The sequence below is a fragment of the Macaca fascicularis genome, chromosome 1 (assembly GCF_037993035.2).
Source record: "Macaca fascicularis isolate 582-1 chromosome 1, T2T-MFA8v1.1".
NCBI classification, from domain to species: Eukaryota; Metazoa; Chordata; class Mammalia; order Primates; family Cercopithecidae; genus Macaca; species Macaca fascicularis.
The window spans coordinates 78,457,868-78,474,471 of NC_088375.1; the positions used below are offsets into that span (position 1 = coordinate 78,457,868).

At 40.4% G+C, this 16,604-nt stretch overlaps 1 protein-coding gene across 12 annotated transcripts in view; it reads left to right on the forward strand.

Moving 5' to 3' along the window:
* Positions 1-1,155: 1,155 nt before the first annotated feature.
* MARK1 (microtubule affinity regulating kinase 1) overlaps positions 1,156-16,604 on the forward strand; it is a 143,930-nt gene continuing 128,481 nt past the window's right edge. For 10 of the 12 annotated variants that reach the window (XM_065542096.2, XM_065542103.2, XM_074036688.1 and 7 more), the window contains exon 1: positions 1,156-1,909. In XM_065542096.2, coding sequence (XP_065398168.1) covers positions 1,908-1,909 — 2 coding nt within the window. In that variant the 5' untranslated portion in view covers positions 1,156-1,907. The remainder of the gene's footprint in view (positions 1,910-16,604) is intronic. The other 2 variants (XM_065542100.2, XM_065542094.2) reach the window with 2 other exon arrangements.

Genomic DNA, 16,604 nt, shown 5'->3' on the forward strand with positions numbered 1-16,604 from the left:
CTTCCTTCAAATGGAGGAAATTCAGGAGAGAAGAGAAATTTCCCACTATCATAAGAATTCCATTGGAGGCTTACTTAAGTAGCTCAACAAATGAATGTATCTGCTCCTATCTTTCCTTCCTTTTGTCTTCCTGCCCATTCATGAAAGGAAGTGAAAAAGAAATGTTGCAAAGAATAGAGAGATGATAAGGTTTTCGTTCTAGAGGCTGAATGTGCAAAGTGTAAGCTCTCAAATGAGATAGAAAAAAAAAGCATCCTTGCTTATAAAAGGCGAATGGGTCCTGGACAATGCACTACAGACGCGGATGCCTGCAGGATGTCATGAGGCAGGTGGGTGGAAGTGTGAGGAAGCCACCTGGAAGAGGGAGAACAGGGCCCAAATCAGACACAGCTCTCCATCCTCCCTAAACAGGCTCGCCTAAGTGACACTTCCTTGTGTCCCAGGAAGTGACGATCAGCCAGTGTAGATGTTGTGACTCGCGGGTCTCACCCACTCCGGGGGTGCTGCGGGGCGCCCAGAGCGACACGTCTTCCGTTGGCCCTATTCCCGAAGAGGCCGCGCCGTCGGGGACTGAGACCCACTTGCACTGAGTCTCCAGCTGCCCCGCTAGGCTGCTGGCGCTTCTAGGGGCTTTTGTGCTCTTTGCCAAACTCTGAGGGTGACCCTGAACCTAATGGCTCCCTAGAGAAGGGGACTGACAGAGGGCTCAGGCGAGGACAGGGATTGAGAAAGCGTGGAAACGGGGCAGGAGCAGTAGAATTTAAGAATGGTAAAAGTCCCGAGGTAGGAGAAAAGGAGGGGTAGGATCCAGGGTAGGACTGAATCCAATTCTTCTCCAATGAAACGGACCAAAAAAAAAAAAGAAAGAAAAAGAAAAAAAAAGCCACTTATTCACATAAGCTCTCTCTCACCCTCAACCCGGCAAAAACCAAACACGAATAAAAATAAAACCACCAGAGGCTCTTAGACGACCGTAAACTCTGCGGGTGGGGCACGAAATAAAAATAAACACAGGGACAGGCGGGCAAGAGAGCGCGGGAGGAGGCGGAGGAGGAGGAGGAGGAGGAGGAGGAGGAGGAGGAGGAAGAGGAGGAGGCGGCCCCGCATCCCTAATGAGGGAATGAATGGAGAGGCCCCCTCGGCTGGCGCCCGCCCACCCGGCGGCGGCCGCCAAGTGCCTCTGGGCGCTGCGTGCCGCGCCCGCTGCTCCGCGCGCAGCCGGCTCGGGCCGCTCCTCCTGACTGAGGCGCGGCGGCGGCGGTGGCTGTGACCGCGCGGACCGAGCCGAGACATTCGCGCCGGGGGCTCGGGCGCCGCCGCCGCTGGGCCCCGGGCGCGTGGATGCGGCTGGGCCGGGCGGCGCCGCACACCTGAGGCGGGGAACTGGGCGCGGCGCGGACGACGCTGTCAGAGCCGCGGTTCCTGACGCCCAGGCGCTCGCCAGGACAAGCCAGGCAGTGATTTGAGGCACCGGGTTCACCTTCACCCATGGCCCGGAGAGCCTAGCGGGGCTCGCCGCCGCCTCCCGGCTCCCCTTCCCCGCCTCCCACCCCTCAGCGCCGCATCCTGCCAGCCTCGCCGCCCCGCCAGCGCCGGGCAACCGCCTCGCCCGAAGCCCTCCCTCGTTACTGTCCGCGTACCCCGGCGGCGCCGCCGCGGGAAGCGGCTCCCCCTCCTCTTCCTCCGCGTCCTCTTCTCTCTCTCCCCCGCCGGGGCCGCTTGTTGCACCGCTCCGCGGCCTGCGGGAGCCGCTCGCCCTGGTCTTGTGCTCGCGTCCGCACCCCTTTCTTGTCGCCCCCGGGACCCGCACCCCAGCCGGGCCGGCGAGACCCCGGCCAGACCTCGCTGCCCGCACAAAATGTCGGCCCGGACGCCATTGCCGACGGTGAACGAGCGGGACACGGAAAATGTGAGTAACCGGAGCCTCTCTCGGGAGCGGTGGGGGCGAGACCCTCCTCTGATTCCCACTTCACTCGCGCTTGGGCCGCCCCCGTGCCTTCACGCGGCCACCCGGGGCAGGGTCTCCACCTGGAGCCCGGCATGACCCTCACCCACTGCTCAGCCCTATTCTTCATTCCAACCCCATTTCGCTTGTTTCCCCTCGAGGGTGAGGGTGGGGAACCGTAAGTGGCGCCCTCTCGCTCGGAGGTGGTCCTCCAGGAGCGGATGGGGTGATGGAGGGCAGAGAGGCAGAATGGGATGGCAGAGTGGGCAGTCAGGATTGCTTTATTTCTACCTCTGCATTCTGTGCCCCCACCCGAATGAATGCTTGCTTTACAATAGCAGACGAGCCGGCTACCTCTCACTCTTGCTTTTCTGGATCTTTCAATCCTTTGCACCCTCCCCTCCTCCCCCCGCATTGCCCCATGACTTTGCTTTTTGTAACATTGTGTCCACATTTTGGGTCATGGGCCCCAAAGGGAGAAGGATGGGGATGGAAGTGGAGATGTGTGCGTGTTTGTATATGAGTTTATATTGCTGTGACACTCTTAGTAGAGATGAGTAGAAGAATTTCACGAACAGCATCTATGGCCCTGGGGTTACAGCAAAATGTTGAAAAGCCACATGAAGCCAAGGGCTTTTTAATCTCTTCCTTAAGTCAGTGATAATGATGCAGGGCAGGTTTTACTTTAAATATCTCTCCTCCTTGGAGTGTCACAAGGTGCACATCTTTGAAGGAGGGATTTTCTGTGTCTTTGATCTGATTGCCCTCAGGAGCTGTTATCAAAATGCAGATGTCCCTGGCTTTTAAGCTCTTGAAAAACCGGAAAGAACAAGACCCCTTGTATTTCCACCTTCTGAAAAGTACAGTGGTGTGTGTGTGTGTGTGCGCGTGCAAGTTCCTTTGTGGGAAGGTTTTCTTGTTTTTTTTTGTTTTTGTTTAAAACACTCAAGACCTGTAAATAGGGCTTGGCTGATTTTCCGACTGATTTTAAGGACCTAGAGGGGTACTAAGTTTTGGTCAGCTGTCCAGACCTCTCTGTCTAGTTGTCTCATCAGCCGTCCAGCTTTTGATGTACCACTGACTTCATGGGGTTGGTAAAATAAAATAACGAAGCGCTTTGGTGTTCTTAGACAAAAGGCATGAGAGAAAGGATACAAGCTCACTTCTGAGTTGTTGGAGGGGGTATAAACAGATGATTTCATCTTAGGAGGGGAGCACAGAAATTTAATGTAATTATACAAAGAGAGAAGAAATTCTAGTAAGAGACCATTGTTAGAGGACCTGTGAAGATGTTTCAGAGTATGCTTTTGTCTTCTCTAGCGCTGTGCATTTAAAATGGGAAAGATAGTGTAAGGCTGCTGCTATCATAAATTAGAATCATTTTAGTTCAAATCAAATTAGTTCATTTGCATCATAACTATTTTAGAAAATATAATTGATACACAGTTTTGATTGAGAGATTGAACAAGGTCAGAGAAAAAGATGGATATTTTGGTTTACGTTGATTTTAAAGCCGAGTTGGCACAGAATTTTTCTAACAGGAACTCTAAAAAAATGCCTGTCATTCAAGAGTGTGAATGAAAAGTAAGACAGATGATAACCTTTGTTTTTATTAGCAAATTACTGTATGTGTTAACCCAGGAAGAGTGGAAAAAGACATTGTTTTTATTTTCTTTTAGATTTTTATAGCTCTTCTCATACTTGTATGAATAAGGTACTTCATAAAGACATGAGATATAATTATAGAAATATGCATTAAGGAATAGTACAGAATGCAGCTTCTCATGTAAGAGCACACAAAAAAGGATTTTAAAGCTAAGCAATAATAGTATGATACATTTTGTTGTGAGTACCTTCTGAAAATGATTATGCTGTGTAAACTGATTTGCTGTTTCTGAACATGTTATTTCAAAGTCACTTTTATGGTCTTGTGCCTTATTGTATTGTACATAATGATATCTCCATTTAGCTTACTCTACCCACATCCTTATTTTCTCCTAATTGCTATGGAAAATATCTATTATACGACAACTGTCAATAAGTATGCACTCAGCACATTCATTTTTTAGGTAAAGGGTTGGGAAGGGGATATAGAAGTAGTGTTTAAGATTTCTCCCCCCAACCCCCGCAAGGAGCTTACAGAAGAGATAATAATCCCAAACAAATAATGTATCGTAGAAGACATTGTGTAAATAGGGCTAAATTGGTTTATAGGTGTTATAGGTGTTTATCAAAGAGGCCACCACTGATGGCTGCTAAATCACCATTGGTGACTCTCTTTATTCTGTAGTTGGTAGTAAATGGCATCATCCGTTTTTACTTCTCATCCATGAAATAAAGTAACAAACCTGCTTGTTAGCTAATATATTAATGCCAGTATGGCAGCCAAAATGTATGTTTGTTTGTAGTTATTTTCAATTACATGACATATTTTTAAAAATAGTTATGAAACTTTTATATTCATATGACTATTAAAGGGTTCTAAGTCCTTTGGCGTATGAAGGATGCTAACCAAAAACATTTTGTTATCCTTAGAAATTAAAATCAACAAATACAGTAATTTAAAACACCATCTTGATATTTCGTTGTCATTTGCAGTTAGTATAAACATTTCTTTGGTCATCCATATAACGTATTTGGATTTTGTCTCCTTGGGAATATATAATATCTACCCTTCTCAGTGTCACTAATATATATTCAGGATAAATTAAAAATCCCAAAAGAGGAATATTATATCACTGATCTCTTATATACTACTACTATATATAGTAGAATGAGAAAGCATTGCTTCTTTCTAAGGACAGTCTGTGTGTACTTTTTCAGGAGTATTTTCTTTGATGAAAGATCTGTGTGTGCCTTGTTAATAGGCCTGAATGGGCTAAATACAACAGGACAACCAATGATTAACTTTTAAGGCAATAAACACTTTGTAGTAAAGTAAAAAAATACGTGTTGCAGATAATATAATCATGCAAAATATGTTTGATTTTAGATTATAAACAGTAAGTCCAGAAAAAGTAAAAAAAATCTTTCTTTTTTTCCTGTTAGATTTTATTTGGATAATTCCACCATGGATGTAGATAATATATTATCATTACTCTTACTTTTTTTAAATGAAACAATAAAAAAATTTTTAGTATTTGGGAAAAACTCTGATTATGCTAATTATTAATGGGTCCAAAATGCTCAGCCTAGCTATCTGTGATGAAATTTTGATCAGTATGAAGAAAACTCTTTTGACTACTTCTTGGGAGGTTTTATTTTTATTTATTTATTTTTTTTGAGACGGAGTCTCGCTCTGTCACCCAGGCTGGAGTGCAGTGGCCGGATCTCAGCTCACTGCAAGCTCCGCCTCCCGGGTTCACGCCATTCTCCTGCCTCAGCCTCCCGAGTAGCTGGGACTACAGGCGCCTGCCACCTCGCCCGGCTAAGTTTTTGTATTTTTAGTAGAGACGGGGTTTCACTGTGTTACCCAGGATGGTCTCGATCTCCTGACCTCGTGATCCGCCCGTCTCGGCCTCCCAAAGTGCCGGGATTACAGGCTTGAGTCACCGCGCCCGGCCAAGGTTTTAAAATTGAATTCAGTTCGATTAAAAAGTCTTTAATAAAAAAAAAGACTCTTGATGTTGAGTCTTGTGACATACTGAAATTCATGGCGGTGGTTATAATGATTACCTATTGTAACTAAGGTTGCCATCAGTAGTTTGTCCTGTGAGCATCATTGTTAATGGCATGAAGAAGCAAGAGGAAAAAGTATACCTTTGCTACTACCCTTGGATTTTCTCAGTATCCTGTGCATCCTTCACATGTCACAGTACTTATCACATAGCATCTAATTGCCTGACTTTGTCTCCGTTAGTCTGTATTGCCAGTGCCCAGCGCAGTGACTAGTACTAGTATACAAGAAATCAGTGCTGTAACACCCCTTTTGAATTTTTTCATTTATCGCCAAAGTATATTGGTGACATTGGTGAGGGTAGACATTACGTATTACAACCTGAGAGGCTGAATGAAGCCTTTAGAGAGAAAATTTAGTGACCTACCCAACGTTAATAATACTATCCTTCAAGGTTAATAATGAAAATCTGACAGCTTCCACTATTACTGTACTCATGCTATTACTTCTAGAACGTGTTTTTTTGTTTTATTTTGTTTTGTTTGTGTCTTAAAGATTTTAGAAGAGTGACTCACGCCTCTAATCCCAGCACTTTGTGGGGCCGAGGTGGGAGGATTGCTTGAATCCAGGAATTCAAGACCAGCATGGGCAACATGGAGAAACCCTGTCTCCACTAAAAATACAAATATGAGCTGGGCATGGTGGTGTATGTCTGTAGTCAGTCACAGCTACTACGGAGGCTGAGGTGGGAGGGTTGCTTGAGCCCAGGAGATCAAGGCTGCAGTGAACCAAGATCACACCGCTGCACTCCAGCCCGGGTGACAGAGTGAGAACCCTGTTAAAAAAAAAAAAACAAACAAAAAAACAGAAGATTTTAGAAGAGCGTATGAAGTGGAATAAGATCCTTTATTAGAGGAAGAACAGGGTATGCCATCCCTATCCCTACTTCTGAACCTTTACTGTTTCCTATGTGGAGTGCCTTGCACTTGTCCCTTCATATCAAATTTACAAATCCTTTATGGCTTGTCTCATTGTTTTAACAAGACTTCTGAAATGATTGCAGCTAATATTGTTGTAGCTGAACAGTGGTGGATGTATATAGTCCACATCACTGGTCTCCACAGTGGGTGTGCAGGGCAATACATTGGAAGAAGAAATGTATTTAATGTCTGTCACTTCACTTTTGACCTACATGCTATTACTACGTCGTCTTCTTTTTTTTTTTAAATAAAAATGCAGGTCGTATAGAATTAGACACATGATTTTAAAGTTATTATTATTGTTGTTATTATTTTTCTTCTTCCATCTCATTCTTTCCTTTGGGGGTCATTTTCTCTTTTCCTGATGAATATCTTTGGAAATTCTTTTGGTGAAGGATTGTTAGTCATGAACTTTTTTAGATCTGAAGACATATTTTGCCCTAATTCTTAAAAGATAGCTTTGCTTAGTCTGTAACTCTAGGTTGATAGTTTGATTCCTTTCACTACTCAGAAGGTAGTATTCCGTTGTCTATTGATTTACATTATTTCTGTTTGGGAGTTGTCTGCTATTTGGTGTGTGATCCTTTCTGTCTGTCTCTATCTTATGTAGATTCATATGTCTCATCAGTTATGGAAATGTACCAACCATTATGTCTTTGAATGTTACCTTACCTCTGTTCTATATAGTATTTCTGGCACTCTGGTTAGATGTGCTAAAATTTATCATTCTATCCTTCATGTTTAACCTGTCATTCATGTTTTTCCTCTTCTTTCCTTGTTTCTTTGTACTCCAATCTGTAGTATAACCTATGCTATAGTTACCATATATGTTTCGATCTTTCTTCAGCTGTATATAACCCTGTTAACCTATCTGTTGAATTTTTTTTCATTGTGGTAAAAAGCATCCATCAGATACACCCTTGTAACAAATTTTTAAGTGTACAGTATTTTTGGTGGGGAGGGAGTAGATTTTAGTGTTGGTAAGGTGGCAATTTTATTATTTTTTTCACGTCCTATTTTTTATTTAATTTTATGATATGTATTAGATCTATTAGTGCATATTTTGGGGGTGTATGTGTTAATTTGATACATTCATATAATCAAATTAAGGCAACTGGGATATCTATCACTTTACATATTGATCTTTTCATTATACTAGGAACATTAAAATTATTCTAGCTATTTTGAAATGCACGTCGATTAATGTTAACTATACTCACCTGAGTGATCTATTGAATACTAGGTCTTTTTCCTTCTAAGTGTATGTTTATACTCATTAAGCAATCTCTTTTCATCCTTCCCTTCCTACTAACCCTTTCTAGCCTTTGTTAACCACCCAATCTACTCTATCTTCATGAGATCACTTTTTTAGCTCCCACATATGAGTGAGAACATATTTGTCTCTCTGTACTTGGCTTATTTCACTTAACATAATGACCTCCAATTTCATCCATAGGCACAATATTGTACAGCACATCTCTAGAAATTTTTTATCTTGTGTGACTGAAACTGTGTATATATTGAACAGCAACTCCCTATTTCCCTTTCTCTCCAGACCCTGGCAACCACCATTCTTAATTTCTGCTTTGATGAGTTTGACTACTTTAGATACCTCACAAAAATGGGATCATATAGCAGGATTTATCCTCTGTAACTGGCTTATTTCATTTTAGCACAATGCCCTTAAGATTAATCCATATTGTAGCATATGACAGGATTTCCTTCTTTTTTTTTGCTGAATAATATTCCATTGTATTATGTACCTTGTTTTGTTTATCCATTTATCTGCTGATGGACATTTGGGTTGCTTCTACTTCTTGGCTCTCATAAATAATACATCAATAAATATGGGAGTGCAAAGATCTCTTTGAGATCCTGATTGTAGTTTTTTGGATAAATACCCAGAAATGGATTGTATGTTAGTTCTATTGTTAGGTCATATGGTAGTTCTACTGGGTCAAATGGTAAGTCTATTTTTAATATTCTGAGGAGACTTCATATTGTTTTTCATAGCAGCTGCAGTATTTTACATTTCCACCAACAGTGCACAAGGGTTGCAATTTCTATACACCTCACCAATGTTTATTTTCTATTTTTATTTTATTTTTGTTTTATGGCTTTTAAAATTACAACTATCCTAACAGTTGTAAAATAAATATCTTACTGTGGTTTTGATTTGCATTGCCCAGATGATTTGTGATGCTCATCATCTTTTTATATACCTCTTGGCCATTTGTGTGTCTTCTTTAGAGAAATGTCTATTCAACTACTTTGCACATTTAAAAATCAAGTTTTTTTAAATCAAGTTTGTGTATAGTTTTGCTCATACTGTAGTGTGCTTTTTCACTCTGTTGTTTTCCTTGATGTGCAGAAGCTTTTTAGTTTGATTTAGTCCTGATTGTCTATTTTTGCTTTTGTTGGCTGTGCTTTTGATGTCATATACAAGAAATCTTTGTCAAGAACAATAACATGAAGCTCTTCTCCTATGTTTTCTTCCAGGAGTTTTATAATTCAGGTCTTAAATTTAAATCTTTAATCCCTTTTGAGATAGTTTTTGTATATGATATAAAATGAGGGTCCAGTGTCATTCTTTTGCATATATATATATCCATTTTCCCAGCACCATTTGTTGAAAACACTGTGCTTTACCCATTGTGAATTTTTGGCATCCATGTTGAAAATCATTTGACTGTGTATGCATGGGTTCCTTTCTGAGCTGTCTATTCTGTTCTTCGTGTATATCTCTGTCTTTAAGCTAGTACTATACTATTTTGATTACCATAGCTTTGCAATATGTTTTGAAGCCAGTAAGTGTGAGGCTTTGTCCTTTCTGAAGATTGTTTAGGCCATTCGGGGTCCTTTGTGGTTCCATATGAATTTTATAATTTTTTTTGTTTCTGTAAAAAATGCCATTAGGATAGTTCTTCGTTAGTGCATAGAAATGTCACTGACTTTCGTACATTGATTTTGTAGCCTGAAACTATTGAATTTGTTTATTCTTTCTAGCAGTTCTTTTTTTGGTATTTGGAATCCTTAGGGTTTTCTACATATAAGATAATCTCATCTACAAACAGTGATAATTTTACTTCTTTCTGATTTGGATACGTTTTATTTATTTATTTTTTTCTTGTCTAACTGCTCTGCCTAGGACTTCTAATACTATGTTAAACAGAAGTGGCAAGAATGGGCATCCTTGTCTTGTTTTTGATCTTAAAGGGAAACCTTTGTTTTCTACCGCTGAGTGTTATATTAGTTGTGGGCTTTTTATATATGGCCTTTTTTATGTTGATGTAATTTTTTTCTATTCTTATTTTGTTGAGTGGCGTTTTTAATCATGAAAAGGTATTGAATTGTGTCAGTGCTTTTTCTGCATCTATGGAGATGATGAGGCAATTTTAATTTTCCTTCTATTAATGCGGTATATATCACATTGATTTTTCTATGTTGAGCCATCCTTGTATCCTAGGGATAATTCCCTCTCGGGCATGGTATGTGATCCTTCTAATGTGCCATTGAATTTGAATTGCTAGGTTTTTTTTGGGTTTTTTTTTCCCTGAGAATTTTTATATTGATATGCATTAGGGATATTGACTTGTAGTTTTCTTTTCCTGTAGTGACTTTTTCTGGTTTTTGTATCATGGTAATTCTGGCTTTATAAAATGAGTTAGGAAGTATTCTCTTCTCTTCTTTTTGGGGAACAGTTTGAAAGAGTTGGTTTTAATTCTTCTTTAAATGTTTAGTAGAATTCACTAGTGAAGCCATCTGGTCTTGGGCTTATCATTGTTGGAAGGTTTTTGGTTCCTGATTCAATCTCCTTACTAGTTATAGCTTTGTTTAGATGTTCTATTTTTTCATAACTTAGTTTTTGTAGGTTTATCAGGGTTCTCCAGAGAAAAAAATCCAATAGGCTAGACATAGATATATGAGAAGATTTATTATGGGAACTGGTTCCTGTGATTATGGAGGCCATAAAGTCTCACAGTATTTCATCTGAAAGTGGGAGAACCAGGAAAACCAGTGATATAATTCAGTCTGTGTCTGAAGGCCCAAGAACCAGTAGCTCTGATGCCTGCAAGCAGGATAAGATGAATATCCCAGCTGAAGAAGAGAGAAAACTTTTCTGGCTTTTTTTTTTTTTTTTTTTTTTTGAGACAGAGTCGGAGTCTCGCTCTGTCGTCCAGGCTGGAGTGCAGTGGCGCGATCTCTGCTCACTGCAAGCCCCGCCTCCTGAGTTCGCGCCATTCTCCTGCCTCAGCCTCCCGAGTAGCTGGGACTACAGGTGCCCACCACCGCGCCCGGCTAATTTTTTTAATATTTTTAGTGGAGACGGGGTTTCACCGTGTTAGCCAGGATGGTCTTGATCTCCTGACCTCATGATCCGCCCGCCTCGGCCTCCCACAGTGCTGGGATTACAGGCGTGAGGTTTTTTTTTTTCTTTATATTCCAATCGGGCTCTCTCAGTGGATTGAATGATGCTTGCCTACATTGATGAAAGTATATGCTTTGTTCAGTTGCTGATCAAAATGCTAACCTCTTCTGGAAAAACTCTCTTGGATATACCCCAAAATAATATTTTGCCAGCTGTCTGAGCATTCCTTAGCCCAGTCAAGTTGACATATAAAATTAACCATCACGGTAAGTTATATGTTTCTAGGAATTTATACATTTCCTCGATTTATCTGATTTGTTGGAATATGATTATTCATGGTAGTATCTTATATCCTTTTTATTTCTGTTTCATCAGTTTTAATACTTTCTCTTTCATTTCCAATTTTGTTTATTTGAGTCCTGTCTTCTTTTTTCTTAGTCAGAGGTTTCTCAAATTTGTTGATCTTTTCAAAAAACCAAGTCTTTCACTGATTTTTTTTTCTGTTTTTGTGTTCACTAATTTATTTCTACTCTAATCTTTTTTATTTCCTTTCTTCTGCTAAATTTTGAGTTAGTTCGCTCTTCTTTCTCTAGTCCTTGAGGTGTTGAGTTAGATTATTTATTTGAGGTCTTTCTCTTTTTTTTTGTTTGAGATAGAGTCTTGCTCTGTCATCCAGGCTGGAGAGCTATGGCGTGATCTCGGCTCACTGCAGCCTCTGCTTCCTGGGTTCAAGTGATTCTCCTGCCTCCGCCTCCTGAGTATCTGGGATTACAGGTGCCCGCCACCATACATGGCTAGTTTTTGTATTTTTAGAAGAGACGGGGTTTCACCATGTTGGCCAGGCTGGTTTAAAACTCCAACCTCAAGTGATCTGCCCACCTTGGCCTCCCAAAGTGCTGGGATTACAGGCAAGAGCCACCACACCCAGACTCTTTATTCTTTAATGTAGGCGTTTTTTAATGAAGTCACGATAAACTTCCCTCTTAGTGCTGCTTTTGCTGCATCCCATAAGTTTTGCTGTTGTATTTTTGTTATCAGTCCTGGAGAATGTTCTGTGTGTGCTTGAGAAGAATTTATATTGTGCTGCTGTTGGGTGGAATGCTCTGTATGTCTATATGTCCATTAGGTCAATTTGTTCTATAGTGTTCTTCAGGTCCTCTGTTTCCTTATTGATCTTTTATCTAGATATTCTATCATTATTGAGTGTAGGGTATTGAAATCTTTTATTGTGTGTTGCTGTCTATTCCTGCCTTCAGTTCTGTCATGTTTGTTTCTGCTGTGATGTTGGATACATATATATTTATAATTGTTACAGCTTCCTCATGAATTGATCTTTTATCATTACTTAATATTCTTCTTTGTCTCTTGTGATAGTTTTTGACATAAGATCTGTTTTAGGCTGGGCGCGGTGGCTCAAGCCTGTAATCCTAGCACTTTGGGAGGCCGAGACGGGCGGATCACGAGGTCAGGAGATCGAGATCATCCTAGCTAATATGGTGAAACTCCGTCTCTACTAAAAAATACAAAAACAACTAGCCGGGCGTGGTGGCCGGCGCCTGTAGTCCCAGCTACTCTGGAGGCTGAGGCAGGAGAATGGCGTAAACCTGGGAGGCGGAGCTTACAGTGAGCTGAGATCTGGCCGCTGTACCCTAGCCTGGGCGACAGAGCGAGACTCCCTCTCAAAAAAAAAAAAAAAAAAAAAAAAAAGATCTGTTTTATCCGATGTAAGTTTGGCTACCTCTGCTCTCTTTTGGTTATTTCACCCTTTAATTTTTAGCCTGTGGGTGTCCTTAAATCTAAAGTGAATCTCTTGTACACAACATATAGTTGGATCTTATGTTTTTAATCCATTAAATTAATCCAAAATTAATCCAAAAAAACTCTGTCTTTTGATTATGGTGTTTACTCCATCTACATTTGGTGCAATTAGTGATAGGGAAGGACTTACTATTGCCATTTTGTTAACTGTTTTCTGTCTTGTAGGTTTTTGTTCCTCTTATCCTCTCTTGCTGTATTCCTACGTGTTTCATTGATTTTTTTGTAGTGACCTCTAGTGTAAGCTGGATTCTATCAGCATCTAAAACCGGTCCCTCTGGCAGTCCCCTAAAAATCAGAGCATTGGATCCATGCTCCACTCTTTTTTTCCCCATCTGTTGAATTTTCAATTTCATTTATCATATTTTTAATTTCTCTTAAGCTTGTCTGCCTTTTTAAGTAGATTCTTGGACCTTGCTTATTTTATGATTTCATCTTCATTTCCTTGAACATTTAATATATAGTAATTTGCACGCTGTTTCTGGTAGTTCCGTTATCTGAAGTCCCTAGGAGGTTAGATTATCTGCTAATTCTCATTCACTACGTTGTTTCTTATTGCATGTGCTGGTATTTGATGGTGTCATTCACTATGGTTGTTTCTTATTGAATGTGCTGGTATTTGATGCTGAGCTCCTCTTTGCCTGATTGTTATTTGTGTGAAACTTGGGGGCCTGAATTGAGGATGCTTCCTTCAGAGAGGGATTGGGTTTGCTTCTGCTGGGAACCCCTACTGACCTGGGGCACTTTAGTCTCCTGTAGGGATTCCTGGGAGTTGTAGATTCAGCTCTCTAACCCTGTAGTGAGTCCAAGGCTTAGTATTTGACTCCAGGGTAACTCAGGCTTTTGTGGTAACTTTTGGCTGTTGTTTGTTGATTTGTTTTTTTATGTTTGTTTACTTGTTTTTGTTTTGCCCTTGGAGGTCTCTCGTACTCTCTTATAGGTCAGTAATTCATGTAAAAAATATGTACTATTTTGGAGTACCCCTTATAATATCACGCCTACTGCACTGTAGAAATTCTGGAATAAGCTTTTTGTAAATGGGTCTTTAGAAATTTACATACTTATGGGATTTCCATACTTATGTTCCATACTTATGTAAATTTCCATACTTATGTTCCTAAACCATGTGTCATTTCTGAAATTCTCATATCAGTATACTTTAAAATGTGCATAATTTTCTGTTTATAAATCTTTCATTTGAAAATTTACTAGATTTTTGAAATCATTTGTTACAATTGTTAGAATGATTAATTTTCAAGAATGGCTCGGGCAAAGTGGAAATCTAACAGAACTTTCGCATAATTGGTGAATAGATTGAAATATGAGCATCATAATTAAATAAATGCAAGCAGTTGTCCACTACTTCCATTTGTGTGAGATGCTCTCTTTAGCCTTGACAGTCATTGAAATCAAGTAGCAACATAAACTGGACTTACAATCAGTCCTTCAGTTCTTTATCACAAATTGTTAAGCCGATATTTGCAAACTCAAGAAACATTCATTTGTATTGTATAACATTAATAATATTTTACTAATCACTGAAAAGTTTGTCCCATCAGAATTCAATATATTTCCAAAATTTTTTATATTATACTTTTTCATATGCATAATCTATTTATAAAGTAATTCATATGTAATTTATTAGTATTCCTATGGGAGTCCATACTTACACATTTTGAAGCTAAAAATACCTTGGACTATAGTTTAGAGGCCATTCTGTGCCACAGAGTTTAGCATTGTTCTCTAATTCTCCTGTGTATACACTTTTACTTTCTAGCTAAATTGAAAATATTTTGAGGCTGTGGACCACTTTCAACATTATTTCTCTATATCCTTTATTACCTAGCATAGTGTTTGGCGTATTTTTTGGTGTTCAACAATTTAATAAACCAAGGTCTATTTTATTTATTTATTCTCAAATACAGTGGGTTTATGAACCACCTGAGGAGATTGTTTCAAATTTATGTTTCCTAACTCCTGCTCCCTCCCATTCTATGTTCTTGCTCAGTTTTTCTAGGTGAGGTCTAGGAATTTCTCTTTCTCCAAACTCTTAAGGAATTCTTACACAGATATCCACTGGCTAGGTTTTAGAAAACATTGATTTATATGATGATGATGATGACATTGTAATTAACCTCATATTATGATGAAAATGAAAAGACAGTTATAGTTGATGGCTATATTTTAGAAAGTAGGATGGAAGAAATGATAAGTCAATCCTTTTGTAGGTGATGACAACAGTAGAAAATATCAGGGAATTTTCTGTAAGTAATAAGGTACATGCATGTGGTTGTTATAGGTGTAAGATATAAGAAAGGGGCAAAAGAGGAATTTCATGTTCTTCCCTTCCCTTCCCTCAAATTTATGTGGTTAACAATAAAGTGGGAAGGGAAATGGCAACAGAAAAAGGAGTTTACCATATGGTGCCTGCTGTGGTGTGAATGTGCCTCCCAAAAGTTTGTGGGTTGGAAACTTAATACCCAATGCAACAGTGGTGGGAGATGGGGCCTAATAAGAGATGATTGGGTCATAAGGTCAGAGCCCTCATGAATGGCTTAATGTTTTTTCAGTAGCAGGTTAGTTATCTCGATAGTGGGTTGCAAGCCCTGCCCGTGGTGCTTTTCTCTTTTGCACGCTTGCTTACCTTTCTGCCCTTCGGCCTTTCCACTATGGGATGACGCAGGCTGAAGACTGTCACCAGATGCCAGCCCCTTGATATTTGACTTCCCAGCCTACAGAATCATAAGCTAAATAAATTTCTGTTCATTATAAGTTACTCAGTCTGCCGTATTCTGTTATAGCAACAGAAAAGAGACTTAAGACAGTGCCTTTAGTTATAGGCTGAATCTTTCTCCTAAGAAAGTGTTATTTAATACTGTTTTGACCACTATATCAGGTTAGCCCAGGTAGTAAACAAATTAGAAACTGAGCCACAGTACCAAATTTTAGTGAACTACTGTAAAGTATATGGTAACAGGTTTCACAAGACTACTTTTCCTTTTGGGATCAGCAGTGCTGCTTTCACAATTTAAAAAGAGGGTTTGCTTTTATTTCCTTTTCTATTCGCTTCATCACGATTGAAGATGATAAGGATACAAAGACAAATGAAACCTGTTCCCTGCTCTGGAGTGACTCAGAGCCTGAAGTGGGAGACAGACATAGAGACAAACAAGTACAGTAGAAAGTTGCAGTTCCTTGTCATCCAGCTGATTAGAACACAGAGTAAAGAAGGAAGGAGAGGCGGGCCACGTGCTCATGAAAGCCTTTGAAATGAGGTTTGAAAGATAAGTACTCCCTCACCAAGTGGCTCTGTGGAAAGTTGAGTTGGTGGGAAGAAGAGGGCATTCTGGGTGGAAGGTGCATTTGCACAAAGTCCCTGAGTGTGAAGTGGAAAAGAGGAGAGCATCGCCCTGAGGTGGGCAGCATTTAGTGAGAGGGCCTGGCTTGAGAGCAGGCAGGGCCTTACATGCCGTAGCAAGAGCTAGTCCTGGAGGCCGCAGAAGCTCTTGGAGGATTTAGGTGGAGGGTCAACTTGATGAGATTTGTATTAAATATTTTCTGTGTGCCTGCATGCTTTAGAAACACTCTAGTTTTTAAATTCAGTGGGCTGTTTTCTAATGGTCAATTTTTTTTTTTTTTTTTTGAGATAGGGTATTGTACAGGCTAGAGTGCAGTAGCATGATCATAGCTCACTGCTGCAGTCTTGGCCTTCCGGGTTCAATCAATCCATCCGCCTCAGCCTCCTTGGTATCCTTAGTAGCTGGGACTATAGGTGCTCGCCACCATGCCTGGCTAATTTTTGTATTTTCTTATAGAGATGGGAGTTTCAACATGTTGCCCAGGCTGGTTTCAAACTCTTGGGCTCAAGCGAGCCACCCT